The sequence below is a fragment of the Colius striatus genome, chromosome 23, assembly GCF_028858725.1.
Source record: "Colius striatus isolate bColStr4 chromosome 23, bColStr4.1.hap1, whole genome shotgun sequence".
NCBI lineage: Eukaryota > Metazoa > Chordata > Aves > Coliiformes > Coliidae > Colius > Colius striatus.
The window spans coordinates 2,060,841-2,079,064 of record NC_084781.1 but is presented as its reverse complement, the minus strand read 5'-3'; the positions used below and the strand labels follow the sequence as shown (position 1 = coordinate 2,079,064).

Below are 18,224 nucleotides of genomic sequence, written 5' to 3'. Positions count from 1 at the left end.
GGGAAGGGGAAAGATGAGAGGAGCAGCCCTCAGTCCCCTTTCTCACCGTCATGTTACGGATCTCACCCCACCAAAGGCTGTGGCAAAACTGGAGTTTAATGTGCTGGAGCAACAGTGGCACAGAGGAAGTGGATCAAAGTGGATCCCAGGATCCCTCAGGGTCAGGCAGAGCCCAGTGAGTCTCGAGAGGCTTTTCCCATCTCTTCCACTCCAGGCTTTGTTTCTAGGCAAGGAGGAGAAGGAGGAAGTTAAGGAACTGGGCAGTAGCAAACTGGGATCTTGGGCTTTCTCTGCCAGCCTGCAACTAGCCAGTTGTGTGAGCACCACAGTTGCCATGCCAATGAGGATACTAAATCCAGCTCAATCTGGGTGGATTTTTTAAACTCAGGACTTTTTTAAGCCTTCAGACTACAGTCAGGGCCAGGAAAGGAGGCCCAGCCCTCCTGGTTCCAGCTCTGAGCTGCCTCAGACAGGTCAGGGATCTCTGGGAGACATCAGATGACCCCCTCCAGCCCTTCCAAACCATGCAGGGGGGGGCAGTGGTGCTTGGAGAGGAGGCAGAGAGCTCTATCTTGGAGACCTGTCTCCATCTCTCCAGTGCTGTGCTAAAGGAAGAAGAGGGGGCAAGCACACTCTCCTGAGCATCAGCTTCCCCCCTCTCCCCATTTAAAGCTCCAAGCCTCACTCCCAGCAGGCTGGGCTGCTGCCTTCCTTGCAATCCCCTGGTTTTGCCCTGAGCTCGATTTCAGTAACATGCTGCATTTTCTGTTCCTATAGCAACTCCTGCCCACGCTTGGGCTTGAGTAGCATCACCCCCTGCCTGCCAGAACCTGTCCCTGGCTGCACATGGAGCTGGTGACCCTCCCCAAAAACCTTAAGGTCAACTTGGTAAAGGGTTTAGGGCTACTGTGGACAGATTCAGCCTCCCCTCCAGGGTAGGATCTGGCAGTGGAGGAGCTGAGAGGAGAGAAAGAAGTCTTCCCTTCAGCCTTCCTGGCTGAAGCCAGCAGCGTGCCCAGGGGGGCAAGGTGGCCAAGGGCATCCTGGCTGGGATCAGCACTGGTGTAGCAGCAGGACAGGGATTGTGCCCCTGTGCTGGGCCCTGGGGAGGCTGCAGCTCAAGGGCTGTGCTCAGTGTTGGGTCTCCCAAGACATTGAGGGGCTGGAGTGTGGCCAGACCTGGGGAAGGGGCTGGAGCACAAGGGTGCTGGGGAGGGGCTGAGGGAATGGGAGTGTTCAGCCTGGAGAAGAGGAGGCTGAGGGCAGCCAGCAGCACTCTGTGCAGCTCCCTGACAGTAAGGTGAGGGTTTGTCTCTTCTCCTGAGTGACAGGACAGGAGGAAACAGGCTCAAGTTGCCTCAGGGGAGGTTGAGATTGGAGCTGAGGAAGAATTGAGGGTTTGTCAGCCCCTGTGCCAGGCTGCCCAGGGAGCTGGGGGAGTGCCCAGCCCTGGAGGGATCCCAAAGCCATGCAGCTGAGGTGCTGAGGACCATGGGGTAGTGCTGTGCTCACCAGGGTGAAGTCAGCAGTTGGACTCCAGGAGCTTCAAGCTCTTTTCCAACCACAACCCTCCAATCCCCTCCCTCAGAGCACCTACCCAGGGCCGTGCCGTTGCCGAGGGCCGCGGGGCTGCAGGCACGGGGAGGGTTGCCCTTGGTGGCCTCCAGCCCTGCCAGCAGCGTCATGAAGTCCACGACGGTGTCGATGTCCTGCTTGTCACCTGCGCTCCCCCTCAGGGCTCCCACGGCGTTGAGGCGCCCGAAGGAGCTGAGCTGGGAGATGTTGGCCCTGAGGAAGAGGAGGATGACGTTGAGGTCGTTGAGGGGGCAGGTGAGCATCTTGCGGCTGAGGAGGTCGAAGGCAGGCAGCATTTCATAGACTGAGAGCAGCCCCTTGTCCCACTGGCACAGCTGCAGGGCGTTGTAGATGACAACGGGGATGAGGAGGAGGTAGATGCTTCCAACAGAGAGGCTGATGATCTGGAAGGTGGAGAAGAAGGCCAGCTTGCAGGGAATGAGCTCGGGGATGTGAGGCTCTGCTTGGAGCAGCCCCGTTTTGATGGAGCAGCTGAACTCATCCTGGAAGGAGATGTTGAGGTGGAGGAAGACCAGGTAGAGGCAGGTGGCAGCTAAGAACAAGAGCAGGAGCAGGTTCCTGAGGATGTAGATGAAGGCCAGGGAGTGGGTGTGCTGCTTGCAGGCGAAGTAACGCTCCAGCAAGGGGAACTCAAAGTACCTCTCCTGGCGAGCCCTGAGGACACAGCAGGGAGTTAGAACCACCCCCTTCAACCCCCACCCAGAGCCAAGACCCATCCTGAACCAAAACCCACCCTGAACCAAGAACAAGCCTGAAGCCAAACCCCATCCAGAGCCAAGGCCCATCTAAGCCAAAGCCTATCCTGAACCAAGGCCCATCCAGAGCCAAAACCCATCCTGAACCAAGGCCCATCCAGAGCCAAAACCCATCCTGAACCAAGGCCCATCCAGAGCCAAAACCCATCCTGAACCAAGGCCCATCCAGAGCCAAAGCCCATCCTGAACCAAGGCCCATCCAGAGCCAAAACCTATCCTGAACCAAGGCCCATCCTGAACCAAGGCCCATCCAGAGCCAAAGCCCATCCTGAACCAAGGCCCATCCAGAGCCAAAGCCCATCCTGAACCAAGGCCTATCTAGAGCCAAGTCCCATCCTGAACCGAGGCCCATCCCAAAGGTGGCCACAGCCATGGGAAGGGAGGTGGGAGGCCCCTCACCGCTGGTACTCCTCCCAGAAGCGCTCAGGCTCGGCGCTGGCCTGCTGCACCTTCCTCATGTGCTGCACCAGGCGCACAGAGCGGTTGTAGGATTTATCCAGCTCGTCGATGATGAAGAGGAGGTCGGAGTGGAGGCCGGAGGCGGCCGCGTAACGCCACAGCAGATAGGGCAGGTACATCAGCACAGCCACCACCAGCAGCGAGTAGGGGAAGACCTGGGTAAAGGGAGACCAAGCAAGTGCTGCTTCACACTCTGCTGCGTGCCCAAGTGGGACCTGAGGGCTACCTGGATGTGAGGGTGGTGACCTCCTACCTTGAGAGCCCAGAGGGATTTGGTGATGGCATGTCCCTCGGAGTCGAAGCCGTGGTGGAGGAGGGAATCCCAGCAGGCTGTGTCGACGTAGGCAGACTGCTGGCCCGTGAAGTTGGTGGGAGAGAAGCAGCTGATCTGTGAGCCTGGGGCAAAGAGGAAGGTGAATCTCAGACAGGAGAGCAATAACATCCACTTGGTATCTAAAAAGCCCTTTCCTACCCCCTCCTCCGAGACATTTTGTATCCATCCTTCCCCAGTGCTGTGCTTCCCAGCAAGGACTTTTCCATCACTTCTTGAACACTACAGACATGGGTACGTGACACATGGGGAAATTACAGACCAGTCAGAAACCAGAGGCAAACCAAATCCCCCAGGGTGGCAACAGGATGTGAGCTGAGGCCAGATTTAGCCTGAGGTTGGAACACACCATCAATGCAACCCTCTGTGCTGCAAATCCTGCCAACTAGGGGTAATGGACATAAGCTGGAACACAAAAAGTTCCACTGGGATGTGAGGAGAAGCTTCTTTGGTGTTGAGGGGAGGGAGCCCTGGCACAGGCTGCACAGGGAGGGAGGTTTCTAAACCCACCTGGATGTGTTTCTGTGCCCCCTGATTGAGGGGAACCTGCTTTAGCAGGGGCTTGGGCTGGATGAGCTCTGGAGGTCCCTTCCAACCCCCACCATGCTGGGACTCTGACATATCCCTCTAGCAGCCCTGCTGGCACCCTGTTCCTCAGAAACACCCCCAGAGCAGCCAAAGTTGCTGGGGATGAGCAGCCAAAGAGGGATATCAATTCACCACCAGTCCTGGGCTTATTCCCAGCGACCATTCAAACCAATCAATCAATATCCCCAAGCCAGGACAGTTCCTCAAACAGCATTTCCAGGCTGCCCCACCTTCAAGATGACCATCAAACCTCCTCTAAATTCCCTGTCACAGAAGCTGGTAACTCACCAGAGGAGAATTCCCGGGCAAAAGCCAAGGAGACAAGGAGAAGAGGCAGCCCCACGGTGATGAACTTGAGGAGGCGATCGCTCGGCAGCTCCAACCGCAGGCCCTTGGCTCGGGATCCGCTGGGATGCGGGAGGAGAGCATCAGACAGCATGTACTCAGCAGCAGTGTGTGACAGGGACATGTTTCCAAGGGGGGAAAGAAGAGAGCAAAGAGACTGCTGCTGCTGCTGCTCAAGGAGTCTTGGTGTTGTTCTGAAGTGTCACAGCCTGCTGAGGAAGAACTTTGTAGGGCTGAAGGCATGGCTGGCCAAGCGCTGCCATACCACTAATAACAGCTTCACTGGCACCTTCAGGGGTAATTACAAGGGGAAAAGCTTTCTCTTCTTCTTTTTGCAAATAGCATGCCCCAAAATAGAGAGGGGAAAAAAAAGAACTATCAGCCCCTGAAGGCAATGTTCCTTCCCCAGCTCCTCGTGGTTTTACATCCCTCTCTCATAAGCTGATGTATTCCCGGCGGCATGTTCAAGGGGTGTGGGGCTGCCTGGCTATTTTCAGCCTACTGAGAAAGCCCAGCCAGGTCCACAGTGGTCCTGTGGGGTACAAAGAGCTCTTTCCAGTAGCCAAACTGGAGAAAGTGCTACTGGGGACGGGCCAAGAGCCATCAAACACTGGTGGCTGCATTTGGAGTCAGAACAGTAGCTGTGGTGCCCCAGAGTTTCTCGCTCCTCTTCGAGGCATTTGGCTCCAAGCTCGAGCTTCTGAGGGAGAGGGATCCCAATAAGAGGATCTAGAAAGAAGTGATGGGGAAACTGGAAGGGGTAGGGGGAGAGAAAAGTGTCTTCCAGCAGTGTAGTGAGTGCCTGGAAACCTGTGCTGACAGTGCTGGCAGCGTGGAGGAGAGCAGAGTCCCAGAGTTGCTCGGCCAAGCCAAAAAAAAAAAGCCCACAGCTGCTGCCAAATTGCACTTTTTGAGTGAAGGGAATCTCCAATGTGAGCACAGAGAGCCAGGATAAGCAGGAGCTCTAGAGGGCTCCCTCAAAGCAGGAGGAACAGCACTCAGGAATGCTGAAACCTGCCCAGGGACCAAGACCCACCTGGCCTGAGCACAGAGAGACACAACCCTTCCTCCCCTTGGCAGGAGCCGCAGCTTTTATTGCTCAGAGACGAGCTCAAAAACACTGGGGTTGCACAGATGGTACAGCTCCTGTCCTGCCTCTTTAGTCTTTAGTGAAATCCAGCTCCAGCCTCTTCAGAGCCTTTTGGAAGAAGAGGGGTGGCTTGCAAACGAGGTCTATCTGCTGGCCCAGGGGCAGGGAGAGCCGGTGGGCATGGAGGTGGAGGGGGAGGTAGCGAGCCTTGCTCTGCTCCAGCTTCAGCCTCTTCAAGGTGATTTCAGGAAGCTTCTGTAAGAAGAGACAGAAAACTTCCTTTGCATAACCCTGTCTCTTCAGCTGAGACTTAAAAACCCCATCCCAGGGGAGCACAAAGGGGCTGCCTTTCCCTGGCTGTCCTCCCTCCAATGTCTTACCTGAGGTGCCAGCTTGCTCCAGTGTGAATATTTGTGATCCCCCAGGATGGGGCACCCCAACCCATAGGCCAAGTGAACCCGGATCTGGTGCTTCACACCTGAGAGGAGGAAGGGGGAAAGGAAAAGAAGAGAGATGTGACAACGAGCCCTCAACAGCAGGCAACACCAGAGAGAAGTCTATCAGCCAAACCACCTCCTCCCTCCCCTGGGGTGGTTCATTCCCAGAACCTCAGCCCAAAAAAAGGATTTGAGTTGTATCTATGATGAGTTCCTGCTCTTGGCAACCATGGGGGAACCACCCAGCCAGCCAGACCTCACCTGTGATGGGCTGGAGCTCCAGCAGAGAGCAGGCAGCAGAGTGGGCCAGGAGGCGGTACCGCGTCACGGCCGTCTCGGCGTTGCGGTTCTTCCGGATCTTCACCACCCTCCCGTCCTCTGGAGACAGGCGATAGTTGGGGGCCAGTGTCATCTGCGTGGTGACAAGAGGGGAGAGAGCTCACAGGAAGGCAGGAGGTGCTGGGGAAAGGGGGGAGAGTGAGGCTAGAGTGGCAGCTGAGAGGATGCTTGGCTCACCTTGTAGTGAGGCTGGTGGCTCTGCACCTCCTTCTCCACAATGGGGATCTCCACGGTGCCCTCGGTGGGGTCTGGGTTCCCCAGGCTAATTGCCCTGGGGAAGGAAGGAAGGAAACCAGAGGTCTGTGAGCAAGGAAAGAACTTCCCCAGCCCTATGAAAAAGGGAAACAAACATCCACACAGCCCCACATCCTGGTGACCACCCCTTCACTCCCTTCAAAGGCCACTTCTCCCCCCAAAGCTTTCCTACCAGTAGGTCTTCTCCACCTGACGAGTTTTGAAGAGAAGCCGGATCCTGTCAGCCACCTCCTTGTTCCGTGCCAGCACCATCACCCCCGTGGTCTCTTTGTCCAGCCGGTGGCAGAGGTGAAGGGGTTCACTTTTCATTCTATTCTCCAACATCTTGGCCAAAATTGGCAGCACATCAGCGATGCAATTCTTGATCCCAGGGCCACCTGCAACACCCACAGGAGAAAGAGATGAGGGGGAGACGTTCACCTCCTTGTGCACCTCCAATTACCCCCCCAAAAAAGGTGAGGTGAAGGCTGTGATCTGAACTCCCCATGCTGGGAAGGGAAATGAGGCAGAGAATTCTCCATGGAACCTGGAGGTTGGGGCATTCCTTTTTTCTATTGTGTCAGCAACAGGACAAGGGGTGATGGGATGAAGCTGGAACACAAAAAGTTCCATTTAAACATAAGAAAGAACTATTTTACTGTGAGGTGAGGGAGCCCTGACCCAGGCTGCCCAGGGAGGGTGTGGAGGCTCCTTCCTTGGAGCTCTTCAAGACCCACCTGGACATGTTCCTATGTGACCTGATCTAGGTTGACCTGCTTCTGCAGGGGAGTTGGACTGGATGAGCTCTAAAGGTCCCTTCCAACCCCTCCCATTGTGTGATTCTATGAGCCAATTCTCCCTCCCATCCCCAGCAGAGACTTCAGTTCTTCCTCACCGTGGACGGGGAGGCCGTAGGGTTTGTTGATCACCACGATCTCCTCGTTTTGATACACGGTTCTCTCCTTCAGCACTTTAGCCAGGACGTTGGGGTGAACTTGCTGCAGCCGCTTGCTCAGCGCCGCCAGCTCCCGCAGCCGCCTTTGCGCGGGGTCTCTGGGGATCTGACAGGGGACAACAACAACAAAACGCTGGGGGTGGGGGGATGTCCGGCGGCTCTCGGGCTGTGGGACGAAGCTCCCGTTTAACCTTCAGTGAGGAAAACCCGCGGGCACGGGGTAACATCCACTCGCCATCACCCTCCCCCCACCCCGCCTGCCCTCCCTCCCCGAGGCGCCCGTGGCCTCGGGACCCGCGCGCGGTGCACGCCGGGAGTCGTAGTCCGTCGCCTCAGCGCCCGCGGCGCGGCCCACACCGCTCACCTCCCGCTGCTTCTCCTCGATCTTCCCTGCCCTCAGCCGCTCCGCCAGCTGCTCGGCCCGCAGCGGCTCCTCCTTCGCCGCCCTCCCGCTGCAGCAGAAGCCGCGAACCGCCCGGGCTAGGCCCGCGGCTGCCGCCGGCCGCCACCGCGGCCACCGCACGCCGCCGCTCGCCGCCGCCATCTCCCTTCTTCCCTCACGCCCCTCTTTATCCTGTCGGCCAATGGCGGCGGCGCGTGGGCGGGGCTTTCAGCCCTCTCCGCCCAATCGAAAGGCGGAATTCTGCTGATTGACACCCACGCGGCCCAATGGCGTTGGCGGATTGACCGCCCGCCTTCTCCGCACCGCCCCTCTCCGGCAGTTTAAACGGCGGCCACGGTTTAGCGGGCGGTAACGGCCGCGGCGGGAGGACGGGAGCAGCCGGGCTCTGTCAGGTACCGAGGGGGGATCACGGGTGGGCTCTGGTCTGCCTCAGCCCGGCAGAGCCTCAGCAATGTCCTAAGCGAGAGGCTGGAGGGGGCTCTGAGGGGGGCTGCGTCGGCTCGTCCCCCTCACGCTCGTCCCCTCACGCTCGTCCCCCTCACGGGACTCGACGCAGCACCACCACCCCGCAAGATGCATTGAAAGGTGTACAAACAGCCCTAGGAAGCTAATAATAAAGTATAAAGCGGTGAGCTAGCTCCACTGGAACACGAGGAGCAAGTCCTTTGGTGCTGAGGTGAGGGAGCCCTGGCCCAGGCTGCCCAGGGAGGGTGTGGAGGCTCCTTCCCTGGACCCTTGTGGCCCCCTGATTGAGTGGAACCTGCTTTAGCAGCTGCTGCATGATCTCTAGAGATCATTTCTAACCCCAGCCATTCTATGAATTACACCTTTCTGTCATCATTTTATGGTTTAAGTGGTTACCCCTCTACCCTCCAAGATATTCCCACGAAACCATCCCTTACTTTTCCCTGTAGCTGTTTTCCCACCCTCCTAACATGCTGTGTAGCACTTGAGTTTTGGCCCCTTGGTTGGCCCAGGGCTGCTGTAGGTGTTAAACTCCTCCTTTTCTTGGTTGTAAAGCCATTGAAGGGTTTTTGAACCTGCAGTTGTACAGGATGAGGGGAAGCTTGACTGCCATGGTGGGGAAAAGGAGAGGAAGCTTTGCCTGTTGCTGACTGGAGTGATGCCATGACCAAGAAATAGGCAACAGCCTTTTAATCAACAGCAGTGGTGGTGATACAGGAAGGTCTGTCCTGTCACTTCAAATTGGCACAAGCAGAAGGGATCCTGCAGCCCTGTTTGTCCTGCTCCTCTCTCCACCCACATCACTCCAGCACTGGAAGCTGATCACCCCACATCCATTTGGTGCATGTTTTAAATGCCCACATACATCAGGATCACATCTAGGTCAGTCCAGGGGAAGCAGCAGCAGTAGATTCTCTTGAGGCAGCTGAACCAGGGACTGAAATTAAGCTCCACAGGGGCTTGGATGTCAGGTAGGAGCTCCCTATTGAGATCAGGAGTGTAGCAGAGCTCCTCCTCCCCTTTGCTTTTGCTTTGAGGTGCCCTCATGGCCATTTGGCTGCTTCCTCTCTGCCAGGTTGGAATGAAGATTGAGGGAAATCACCTGCAAAACGAGGAAAGACAGGATTAGCTCCAAGATGGGAGTATTCAATGTGACAAGCCAAATCTTCCTACACCTCTGGGAAAGGAATTCAGGATCTCCTACAGATGAGGGTGTCTTCAATCAGGCAAATTATATCCCTCCTTCCTGCAAGTCCCTCTGCTGAGGCTCCCAGCAGATGCTAAAGGCTTCCTTGAATAAACCAGCAAGCTGCAGGCTGCCTACATAGCACAGGCTCAGAAATGGCTTCAACTTTTTAGGCTGGAATGTGCTTTTTTTTCCTTCCTTAAAGATGTTCTTGGCTGGAGGTGATGACTTGAACTGGCGTGGGAACAAGTGAATGCCACGGGTGGCTGTGTGCTTTCAACACAGGGCAATGCCATCATTCCACTTGGCTCCTGGAGTGAAGGAGAGCAAACTGCCCAGCCCAAACCACCCCAGCAGAGCAAAAAGCTTTCTCTGCTTCCTGAGCTGAGGAGGGAAAGCAAGAGGGGCCTGATAGCTCTGCCAGCCTGGTGGCTCCGTGCCCACTGAGCGGGCCGGCTCCTTCCCCTCGCTCTAGCTCCTGCTCCCACGCAGCCTTCCCTGAGCTGCAGCCCCTTCTGTGCACAAATTCAGCTGCCTGAAGCTATCCTAATCTAGGATTTTAAACCTCTTTTTCTTTGGGAGTGGGTTAGTGAGATCAATCCACTTGGCTCTGCCAAAGAAGGGACATTTTCCTTTTCGTTTTGGAAAGCTGCAGCTTGAAAAGCATCAGATCCTCTCAAAACAGGCTCCTGGGATTCAAAACTAGCAGGAATAAAGTGGTGAGAGGTGTTTTTAAGATGCACTTTTCATTTCTATGATTCAATTCTATGATTCCCTACTCTGGTGTTGATTGTTAATGAATCCAACCGGTTCTCCCCGAGTCGAGTCTGTTTTACCCGTGATGGTGATTGCTGAGTGATCTCCTTGTCCTTAACCCATGAGCCCTCTGTTCTGTTTCTCTCTCCCCTGTGCAGTTGAGGAGGGGGAGAAGTGGAAGCCAAATCCCCTCTGCATCAAATCAAATCTTGATATCACGTTTGTAAAAGAAGCAGCCCAAGGGGCAATAAAACCCATTAATGCCTCTGCTGACCACGTGAACCTTTGTGCCTTTAGCCACCTGCTAGAAGTTAACTCTGGTTTCTTTTCTGCTTTTCCAGAATCCCCCTCCCCCTCAGTTTTGCAGAAACCATGGAGGGGCTGAGGACCAGGTATGATTGGGCCCCTCTGGATGCTGAGGAGCTGAGCCCATCGTCCACCCAGCGAGGAGGCGGCGAGGAGCAGCCACGGCCCCGTCACGGGGAGGATCCCTACGTCGAGGCCTCCTTTGCTTTGGGAGTTCATCCACCCCTTCCTCCTTTTCCTGAGGATGGCAAGTCATCCAGGAGGCTGGTGATGAAGAGGAAGGTGCTGAGGCACAGACCTGACGGAGGAGTGGAGGTGTCTGATGAGTCAGTGAGCAGCGAGCAGGAGAGCGACAGCGAGGTCGGGAGCCTCAGGCACAAGATGCTGCAGCTGAGGATGAGCGCGGACGACAGCATCTCCGAGGGGGAAATCGAGGGGAGCAGCGGTGAATCCCTTCAGCATTGGCCCTGTGAGGATAATCCCTCCTCTCTCCTCGAGGATTTTGGGAGCCAGAGCTCTCTTCCTTCTCAACACAGCACCGTGGTGGAACAACCCAAGTCCTTCATCCCTCCTCGCTTCGAACCTTTGGGCCGCAACCGGGGAAAAACCGACCGAGTGGCCAAATACCTGGAATATAAACGTGAGTGGGAGAAATTCCGAATCCCAGGGCAGGAGCCACACCAGGAACTACGCTGGAGCATCCGGGAACAGATGCTCTGCAAACCTGACCCTCCTCTCAAGTCCACTCACGTTTACGTTCCCAACACTTACGTCGTGCCCACCGACAAAAAACGAGCTGCCCTGCGCTGGGAGGTGCGCTGGGACCTGGCCAAGGGCCTCCTCCCCCGAAAATACACCTCCTTCTAGGTTCCTAAAGCCTCCTTCCACATCAACTACCTTTGATCCCCTCCCTTTTATTTTCTTGCATTTCAAGGGGGTTAAATCTTGTGATTAAGACTTTGCCGTGCCCCGTGAGGTCACTCTCTGAGGTAAGGCAGGGGATTCTGGGCAGGAGCACAAACAACCCATGCAGGACTTTGGGGATATGAGGAGAAGCAAATGCTTGGGCTGAGCCTGGTGGGGTTTTTGACATGTAATTGCCCCTGTGGGTGGCTGTTAAAGAGGTTTTATTTCAGGGTATTTCTTAATTAAAGTGTATGAAAACATTCATTATTGGGGGTGAATTAGAAACTGCCTCAGGCCCTCAGCCAATGTCTGTTCCCAGGGATGAGGAGGACACACAGGGGCTTCCCCTCAGCTTGGGGACCCTGCAGTCACCCAGTGTTGGGGGAGGATTCAGTTTTGAACCCCTCCCAGAGACCCCCATCACTCTGTATATCTCTTTTCTCCAGAGACCAAGATCAAGCAGCTGCACCCGGATGATGCTCAAGTTCCTTCACAGCTTGAAAACTGAGTGAGGAGCTGGGGCTTTGTGCCACCCAAATCCATGTTTTGGTGGAAAACAGAACAAAAAGTTACAGAGGGGGGAGAAAAATCTCTCACTTCTCCTTTCACTTCCTAAAGCTGTTGGGTTTTGTTGTGATGGTTTAGAAGACAAAAGAACCCTGGGGATGGTCCTGGCTTGAGGAATCCCCCCCGAGGGGCTCCTTCTGTGGGGTAACACACGTCCAAAATGAGTCTGGGGAGCCTGGAGCTCCCAGAAAAATGCTGAGTGGCCCCCCTCAAAAAATGGCAGCTTGTCTCCAGGCAGCCAAATCTTGGGGAAAAGAGTTACTAAAGAAAGAAGAGAGAAAGGAGTGAACGATAACACAAATAGGGTCACTATGAGCCTAGAATTCATCTCACTAGGTGGCAGCAGGAATCCACCGCCGCCCTCCCGGCTCGTGGCAAAGAAACCAGAACTTAGTGGCAATGCCCAGGGTTGGCATCGCTCCTCCTTTGCCAAAATCCTTGGGAGTTCACCCCTCTTTTTCCTCGAGGGAGGATTTTGCCGAGGTCCCTGCGTTGGCTCTGCTGTGGGTTCCCGGCTCTGCTCTCACCCACTCCCTGCCCTTCCCTTTGGCTTTTCCCATTCCTTCCTTTCCAACCCCGAGGGAACCAAACCCACCCCCAGCCCTCCACCCCTCACCCTGCTGCCCGGTTTTAACTCGTTTTGGGCATTTCAAGCCCTCAAACCTCTTTGCAGGGGTGCTGCAGCCCCCCCGTGTCTCCCCCAGCCCGGCATTGCATAGCGGCGTTGCCACCCCCCATGAATGTTTGATGGGAGATGAAATATCAAACCCAGCTTGCTGCAGGCTTCCCCCAAACCCCATGTTTTCAACCAGAGTCGGGAGGGGTTGGCAGCTTATTTTCCCCTTATCCCCCCCCCCCCCCAGAAAATATGGGAGGGGAGTGGGGGAAGAGGGATAAATGCCCCCCGTGGAGGGGGGAAGGATAGATGGGGGTGAATGCTGTCCTTGCTGTGATGAGTGTGCCCGTCCTCAGCCCCGAGATTGCAGGTGTCGAGGGGGGGCAGCGGCGTCGGGTTCCTCCCCTGCCGCGTCTCCCTCCAGGTGTGTAAATAATTAACGGTTAATCAGGGCCGGGCCTAATTACGGTGGGGAAACCGGAGCTCAGCCCAGGCTGGGGCCGGCCAAGGCGCCATGGGGCGCGGACCGTGGCTGCTCTGGCTGCTGCCGGCGCTGGCGGGGGGTAAGCGGAGCCTTGGTTTCCCCTGCCCAGACCCTCCGGGGCCCGCGGAGCCCCAGCTTCCCTTCCCGGCTCCCAGAAAGGTCCCGTTGTCCTCCCGGGACCGCGTCCCCGGAGCCTCCCGGGTCCCGCAGAGCCCCGACCCGCCGCTCCCGGGCAGGGCAGCCGCTGGCAGCCGAGGACGCGGCGTACGAGGAGCGGCGGGTGACGGGGGTGCGGGGCCAGGCGCTGGAGCTGAGCTGCGGTCCCACGGCCTCGGCCCCGCCGGCCGCCGTCTTCTGGAGCTTCGCGGCGAGCGGCTCCGGGCCGCCGCGGGCCGTGGCCGTGGGCTCGGGGCGGGAGGCGGCGGTGGCGGCGGACTCGGCGGCTCTGGGCCGGGTGTCGCTGCGGAACGGGACGCTGGAGCTGCGGGAGCTGCGGGAGGGAGCCCGGGGCCGATTCCTCTGCCAGGGACTCTTCCCGGAGCGCGGGCGGCTCCGCGTCGCCTACGCCGCCGTCCTGCTCCGCGTCCTGGGTAAGCCCCCGGCCCGCTGGCCGCCGCGGCATCGCCCCGCCTGGTAGCCCATAGAGCCTCCCGCTAGCCCCCGCGCCGTGCTACTAGGCAAGGAAGCGAGCCGATAGTGATGGGATGTGGCCACACTAGCTGATGTAGCAATACAGCAGCCCTCTAGCCAGCCCCAGCCCAGGACTGGGCTCACTCCAGCTAGTGCCCGTGCTCACAGCCAGGTCACTCACCAGCCTGTAGATGTTCTTACGAGCCAGGACACGGGTTGGGCTGGAATTATCCTTCCCAGGTGGGGTGGGAAGGGTCTGGGGGAGGTGTGTCCTGGCAGGGCTGGTGGCCCTGGGGGCCACTCACAGCTCGGTGCCCTCAGTGCCCGTCTCCAAGCCCTTCGTGCGGCCGACGGCGGCGGCGGCGGCGGAAGGGGCTGCGGTGGCCCTGACCTGCGCCGTGCGGGAGGGGACGGAGCCGCTGAGCTTCTCCTGGCAGCACCTGCAGCCCCGGGGGAGTCCCTCAGCATCCCCCCCGCGGCTGGGGGACTCCGGGGCAGAGCTGCGCCTGACGCCAGCCAACCGCAGCCACGCCGGCTGGTACATCTGTACCGTGGGCAACGAGGTCAACAACCACACCAGCGAGCCCGTCTACCTGGACATCGTCTGTGAGTGCCCCGGGGCTCAGCCCCACCTCCCTGTGGGGCAGGAGGGGACAAGGGGGGAGCTACCCTAAGGTAGGGGCATCCTCGGTGCTGGAGATGGCCACCGAGCACCGTGGCACAGCTATAGCTATGATGGCATCACGATGCCTCCGTGGCCACCACGTCCCACGGTGTGCTCCAGCCACCACGGTGCCCCTCTGCAGCCAGGTTTGCCAGGGGTTGGGGGGTTCCAGAGCCATCCAGGGGCTGAGGGTGCCCGTGTTCCCACAGATGGTCCCGACGAGCCAGCCATCAGCGTGGAGCCCTTCTCCCCCGAGCACGGGGGCTTCTCTGCGGGCGAGCGGGAGGACGTGGTGCTGAGCTGCCTGGCTCCCTCCAACCCCCCCAGCCGTTACATCTGGCTCCACAACGGTTCCCAAGTCCACACCGGCCAGATCTACGTGTTGGCATCCATCGCCCGTGCCCAGGCGGGCACCTACACCTGCCTGGCTGAAAACACCCACCTCCAAACCCGTACCCAGGCCACCATCGTCCTCACCGTCTACTGTAAGTGACCCCAGGGCAGGGGAGGGTGGTCCAACGAGCCCACCTCCCCTCCAAAGCCCCAGATGTTGGGACCAAGGTGAATCCCTGGTGAGGAATTTCAGGGGGAGGGGGTGTGTTTGGGTGGGTAAAAGTGGGGTGTGAACCCACCCCAACGTTGCTGGTCTCTGCAGATCCCCCAGCTGGGAGCCCCAGCTGCTCTGCCCTGGCCACCGGTGACCTGCGGGACGTGGCCCTGCAGTGCCGCTGGCTGGGCGGCTTCCCCCCCGGCACGGCTGCGCTGGGTGGGCCCCGGGACCCCCGTGGAGGAGGAGGAGGAGGAAGAGGGGGTGAGAGGGACGACTTTTTCCATGGCCACCAGCATCCAGCCAGGGGTGGCCACCAGGAATGGCAGCTCCTTCTCCTGCCTGGCCTCCCACCCCGCGCTGCCGCAGGGGGCTGCGTGTGGGGTCACTGTGTGTGAGTGCAGACGGGTTCTCCTACCCCCCTGCTCCAAAATCCCTTCTTGGAATCATTTTAGTTGGAAAAGAGCTTTAAAAGCTGCTGCAGTCCCAGCCCTTCCCTCACCCTGCCCAGCCCAGCACTACCCCAAGGCCTCAGCACCTCAGCTCCACGGCTTTGGGATCCCTCCAGGGCTGGGCACTCCCCCAGCTCCCTGGGCAGCCTGGCACAGGGCTGACACCCCTCTCAGGGATAAAGCTCTTCCTAAAGAAGACCTGACCCCGTTCCTGACCCCATCCATGGCTCAGCCGAGCCCTGGTGACTCCCCCACTGCCATCACCACCCCTTGGCTGGCACCTCCACCAAACCCATTGTGCCCAGACTAGGGATTCCCCGCAGCACCACTGTGTTGCCAAGCCCCTCCACACCCTGGCAGGGAAAGAGCTCTCTTTTTTTGGGGTGAGGGGTTGAAGGGGCACCCCCATCCCCTTCCCCAACTGCCCCCCGTTTGGCAGGGCTCCCAGCCGGCGGCCCCTCCTGCGCCGCGGCGGCCACCAAAGGCGACGAGTACGTGATGCTGCGGTGCGGCTGGGAGGGGGGCACGCCGCCCGTCACCCTGCGCTGGTGGGACAGCGGGGGACACCCCTTGGGTGACCCCACACCCTCCACCGCCCTCCTGGTGCTGAGACCTGCCGCCAGCAGCGGTTTGAGGGGCCGGGGTTTCACCTGCCAGGCCGCCCACCCGCTCCGGGCCAGCCGCACCGAGTGCCGCCTGCGGCTCGGTAAGCTGGGGCCGTCCCTGCTGTGCTCAGCCCTGTGATGGGGGCACAGGGAGCTGCAGCTTTCTGTTGCTCACGTCTCCCCCTTTTCTCCCCACGCAGAGGTGCCGGCGCTGGAGGTGGAGAGGAGCGAGGTGGCGGTGCTGGAGGGCGGCGAGGCGCGCTTGGCGTGCCGGCACCGCGGCGACGGGGCGGCTCTGGGTGCCACCGTGGCTTGGTACGACCCAAAGGGACGGGAGGTGACGCTGGGGTTGGCCAAGTACCGCTTGGAGCGGGGAGGAACGTGGCTCAACCTCACGCTCCGGGAAGCCGAGTGGCCTGGGGACGGCGGGACCTACCGCTGCGCCGCCGCCAACGCCGTGGGCACCGCCAGCCTCGCCGTCCGCCTCCGCGTGGAACGTGAGGCCAGGGGGATGCTGAAGGGGAGGTGGAGGGCACCGGGATGAGCTTGAGAGGGAGACCCTCGTCTCCTTCCTCCCTGCCTCAGGGTACCCGGCTCCCCCCAACGTCACCATCAGCAAGCTGCGCTACACGCGGGCGCGCACCGAGGTGCGGCTGGAGTGGCGGACTCAGGGCGCCGGGAACCTCACGGGCTTCGTGGTGCAACGGCGTCAGGCCAAGAAACTGCCCCGGCGGGTGCCAGGCCCCTGGGAGACGGCCGCCGGTGACATCGAGCCCCATTTCCGCGACCGGCGCCTGGGGGGGTTGGACCCGGCCGTGCTTTACGCCTTCAGGGTCCTGGCCGTCAACCACCGGACGGCCGGGCACCCCTCCGAGGTGCAGACGCCAGGTGAAGTGGGGTTTGAGGGGGATGCTGCTCCCCGGGGGGCAGAGCAGGGTTGGAGTGGAGAAGGGCAACGGTTCTGCCAGCCCGGGTGCAGCTGAGGAGCAGACGCTGAGGTGCCCGGCAGCAGGTTCCAGAGTGAACGGGCACAGAGCTTTCTGTGAGGCTGTGCCAAGCCTTGGCTGAGGGTGCCCCTGCTGCCTGTCACTCCTCTCCTCCTCCTCTCCTCCTCCTCTCCTCTCCTCTCCTCTCCTCTCCTCCTCCTCTCCTCTCCTCCTCCTCTCCTCTCCTCTCCTCTCCTCTCCTCTCCTCTCCTCTCCTCTCCTCTCCTCTCCTCTCCTCTCCTCTCCTCTCCTCTCCTCTCCTCTCCTCTCCTCTCCTCTCCTCCTCCTCTCCTCTCCTCTCCTCTCCTCTCCTCTCCTCTCCTCTCCTCTCCTCTCCTCTCCTCTCCTCTCCTCTCCTCTCCTCTCCTCTCCTCTCCTCTCCTCTCCTCTCCTCTCCTCTCCTCTCCTCTCCTCTCCTCTCCTCTCCTCCTCCTCTCCTCTCCTCTCCTCTCCTCTCCTCTCCTCTCCTCTCCTCTCCTCTCCTCTCCTCTCCTCTCCTCTCCTCTCCTCTCCTCTCCTCTCCTCCTCCTCTCCTCCTCCTCTCCTCTCCTCTCCTCTCCTCTCCTCTCCTCTCCTCTCCTCTCCTCTCCTCTCCTCTCCTCTCCTCTCCTCTCCTCTCCTCTCCTCCTCCTCTCCTCTCCTCTCCTCTCCTCTCCTCTCCTCTCCTCTCCTCTCCTCTCCTCTCCTCTCCTCCTCCTCTCCTCTCCTCTCCTCCCCAGGTGCCTCCTCAGCCTCGTTACCGCCCGGGGAGCCTGGGCTGACAGGAGCCGTTCTCCTGCAGCCGAGCCTCCCTTTGAAGCCTACCCAGCGGTGACGGGGGCCGCGGTGGCAGGGATGCTGGTGGCCACCGCAGCGTCTCTCCTGGCCGTGCGCTGGGTCGCCCACCACCGCGCTGCCCTCCCGCGTGAGTGCTGGGGTTGAGGGGGGTGAGGTGAGACTCCCAGGGCCCTGGTGCCCACCGCTCATGCCCATCCATCCATCCCCAGGGCTGCACGACCTGCTGTTCCGCACGTGAGTACCCAGATCCCGCCCGCTGCCTCCACCCCCGGCGCCTGCGAGACCGCTCCGCATGTGCCGTGTGTCCCTGCAGGGCCGGGCCCGGCGCACGGCGGCCCAGCGGCACCCCGGAGGATGCCGAAGCGACGGCAGGCGGAGAGGATGGAGCAGCGGCGGCCCCGGGAGCCCCCGGCGCAGGTAACGGCAGCCGCGGAGGGGGTGGGCTGCGGGCTGGGCGCCCACCCGGTGCCAGCGGCGGCTCTCGCACCCCTTGCAGAGCCGCTCTCAGCGCTGCCCGACAGCCCCGACGAGCCCCCGCTGAACGCGCCCACCGGCACCGCGACGGCTCCGCCGTGACCGCACCGGCTGATGCTCTTTCGGGCCCTTTATTTCCTCCCCTTCCCTCCCCCTCGTGTCGCGCCGCGGCCACTGCAGCACCCGCTCGTCCCCTCGCCTTAATAAAGCCGGGAAGGCTTGGATGCGTTTCCCAAAGCTCAGCTCCTGCGGCGCTGCCCAAGGCAACACC

The 18,224-nt window shown here is 59.8% G+C and overlaps 4 protein-coding genes across 8 annotated transcripts; 2 read left to right on the top strand and 2 right to left on the bottom strand.

Annotated features, from left to right (window-relative positions):
* Positions 1 to 78: 78 nt before the first annotated feature.
* PANX3 (pannexin 3) lies at positions 79 to 4,210 on the bottom strand. Of its 2 annotated transcripts, XM_062014247.1 has the most exons (6): positions 4,018 to 4,210; positions 3,064 to 3,206; positions 2,751 to 2,965; positions 2,236 to 2,250; positions 1,598 to 2,154; positions 79 to 223 (listed from the first exon to the last, which is right to left on the bottom strand). In XM_062014247.1, exons 1-6 carry the CDS (start codon positions 4,196 to 4,198, stop codon positions 162 to 164), a joined length of 1,173 nt encoding a protein of 390 aa, XP_061870231.1. In that variant the 5' UTR covers positions 4,199 to 4,210; the 3' UTR covers positions 79 to 161. The 2 variants fall into 2 exon arrangements, with proteins under 2 accessions (XP_061870231.1, XP_010194369.2); XM_010196067.2 differs by having other exon boundaries at positions 1,598 to 2,250.
* A 1,023-nt stretch (positions 4,211 to 5,233) lies between these two features.
* Positions 5,234 to 7,673, bottom strand: RPUSD4 (RNA pseudouridine synthase D4). Its single transcript, XM_062014248.1, has 7 exons — positions 7,494 to 7,673; positions 7,070 to 7,235; positions 6,368 to 6,572; positions 6,118 to 6,211; positions 5,863 to 6,013; positions 5,545 to 5,642; positions 5,234 to 5,419 (listed from the first exon to the last, which is right to left on the bottom strand). Exons 1-7 carry the CDS (start codon positions 7,671 to 7,673, stop codon positions 5,234 to 5,236), a joined length of 1,080 nt encoding a protein of 359 aa, XP_061870232.1.
* Positions 7,674 to 7,840: 167 nt separating this feature from the next.
* On the top strand, positions 7,841 to 11,915 carry HYLS1 (HYLS1 centriolar and ciliogenesis associated). Of its 4 annotated transcripts, XM_062014202.1 has the most exons (4): positions 7,841 to 7,924; positions 10,281 to 11,058; positions 11,180 to 11,234; positions 11,598 to 11,915. In XM_062014202.1, exons 2-3 carry the CDS (start codon positions 10,312 to 10,314, stop codon positions 11,198 to 11,200), a joined length of 768 nt encoding a protein of 255 aa, XP_061870186.1. In that variant the 5' UTR covers positions 7,841 to 7,924; positions 10,281 to 10,311; the 3' UTR covers positions 11,201 to 11,234; positions 11,598 to 11,915. The 4 variants fall into 4 exon arrangements, 3 of the variants coding, with proteins under 3 accessions (XP_061870186.1, XP_061870185.1, XP_061870184.1); XR_009820333.1 differs by having other exon boundaries at positions 10,281 to 11,234; XM_062014201.1 differs by lacking the exon at positions 11,598 to 11,915 and having other exon boundaries at positions 11,180 to 11,396.
* A 933-nt stretch (positions 11,916 to 12,848) lies between these two features.
* Positions 12,849 to 18,142, top strand: VSIG10L2 (V-set and immunoglobulin domain containing 10 like 2). The gene is given in 12 exon segments (XM_062014197.1): positions 12,849 to 12,897; positions 13,055 to 13,408; positions 13,770 to 14,054; positions 14,322 to 14,597; positions 14,768 to 14,856; positions 14,858 to 15,053; positions 15,551 to 16,213; positions 16,302 to 16,604; positions 17,484 to 17,606; positions 17,689 to 17,713; positions 17,793 to 17,896; positions 17,976 to 18,142. Coding segments are annotated over 12 exon segments (2,547 nt in total). The 3' UTR covers positions 18,056 to 18,142.
* Positions 18,143 to 18,224: the final 82 nt, after the last annotated feature.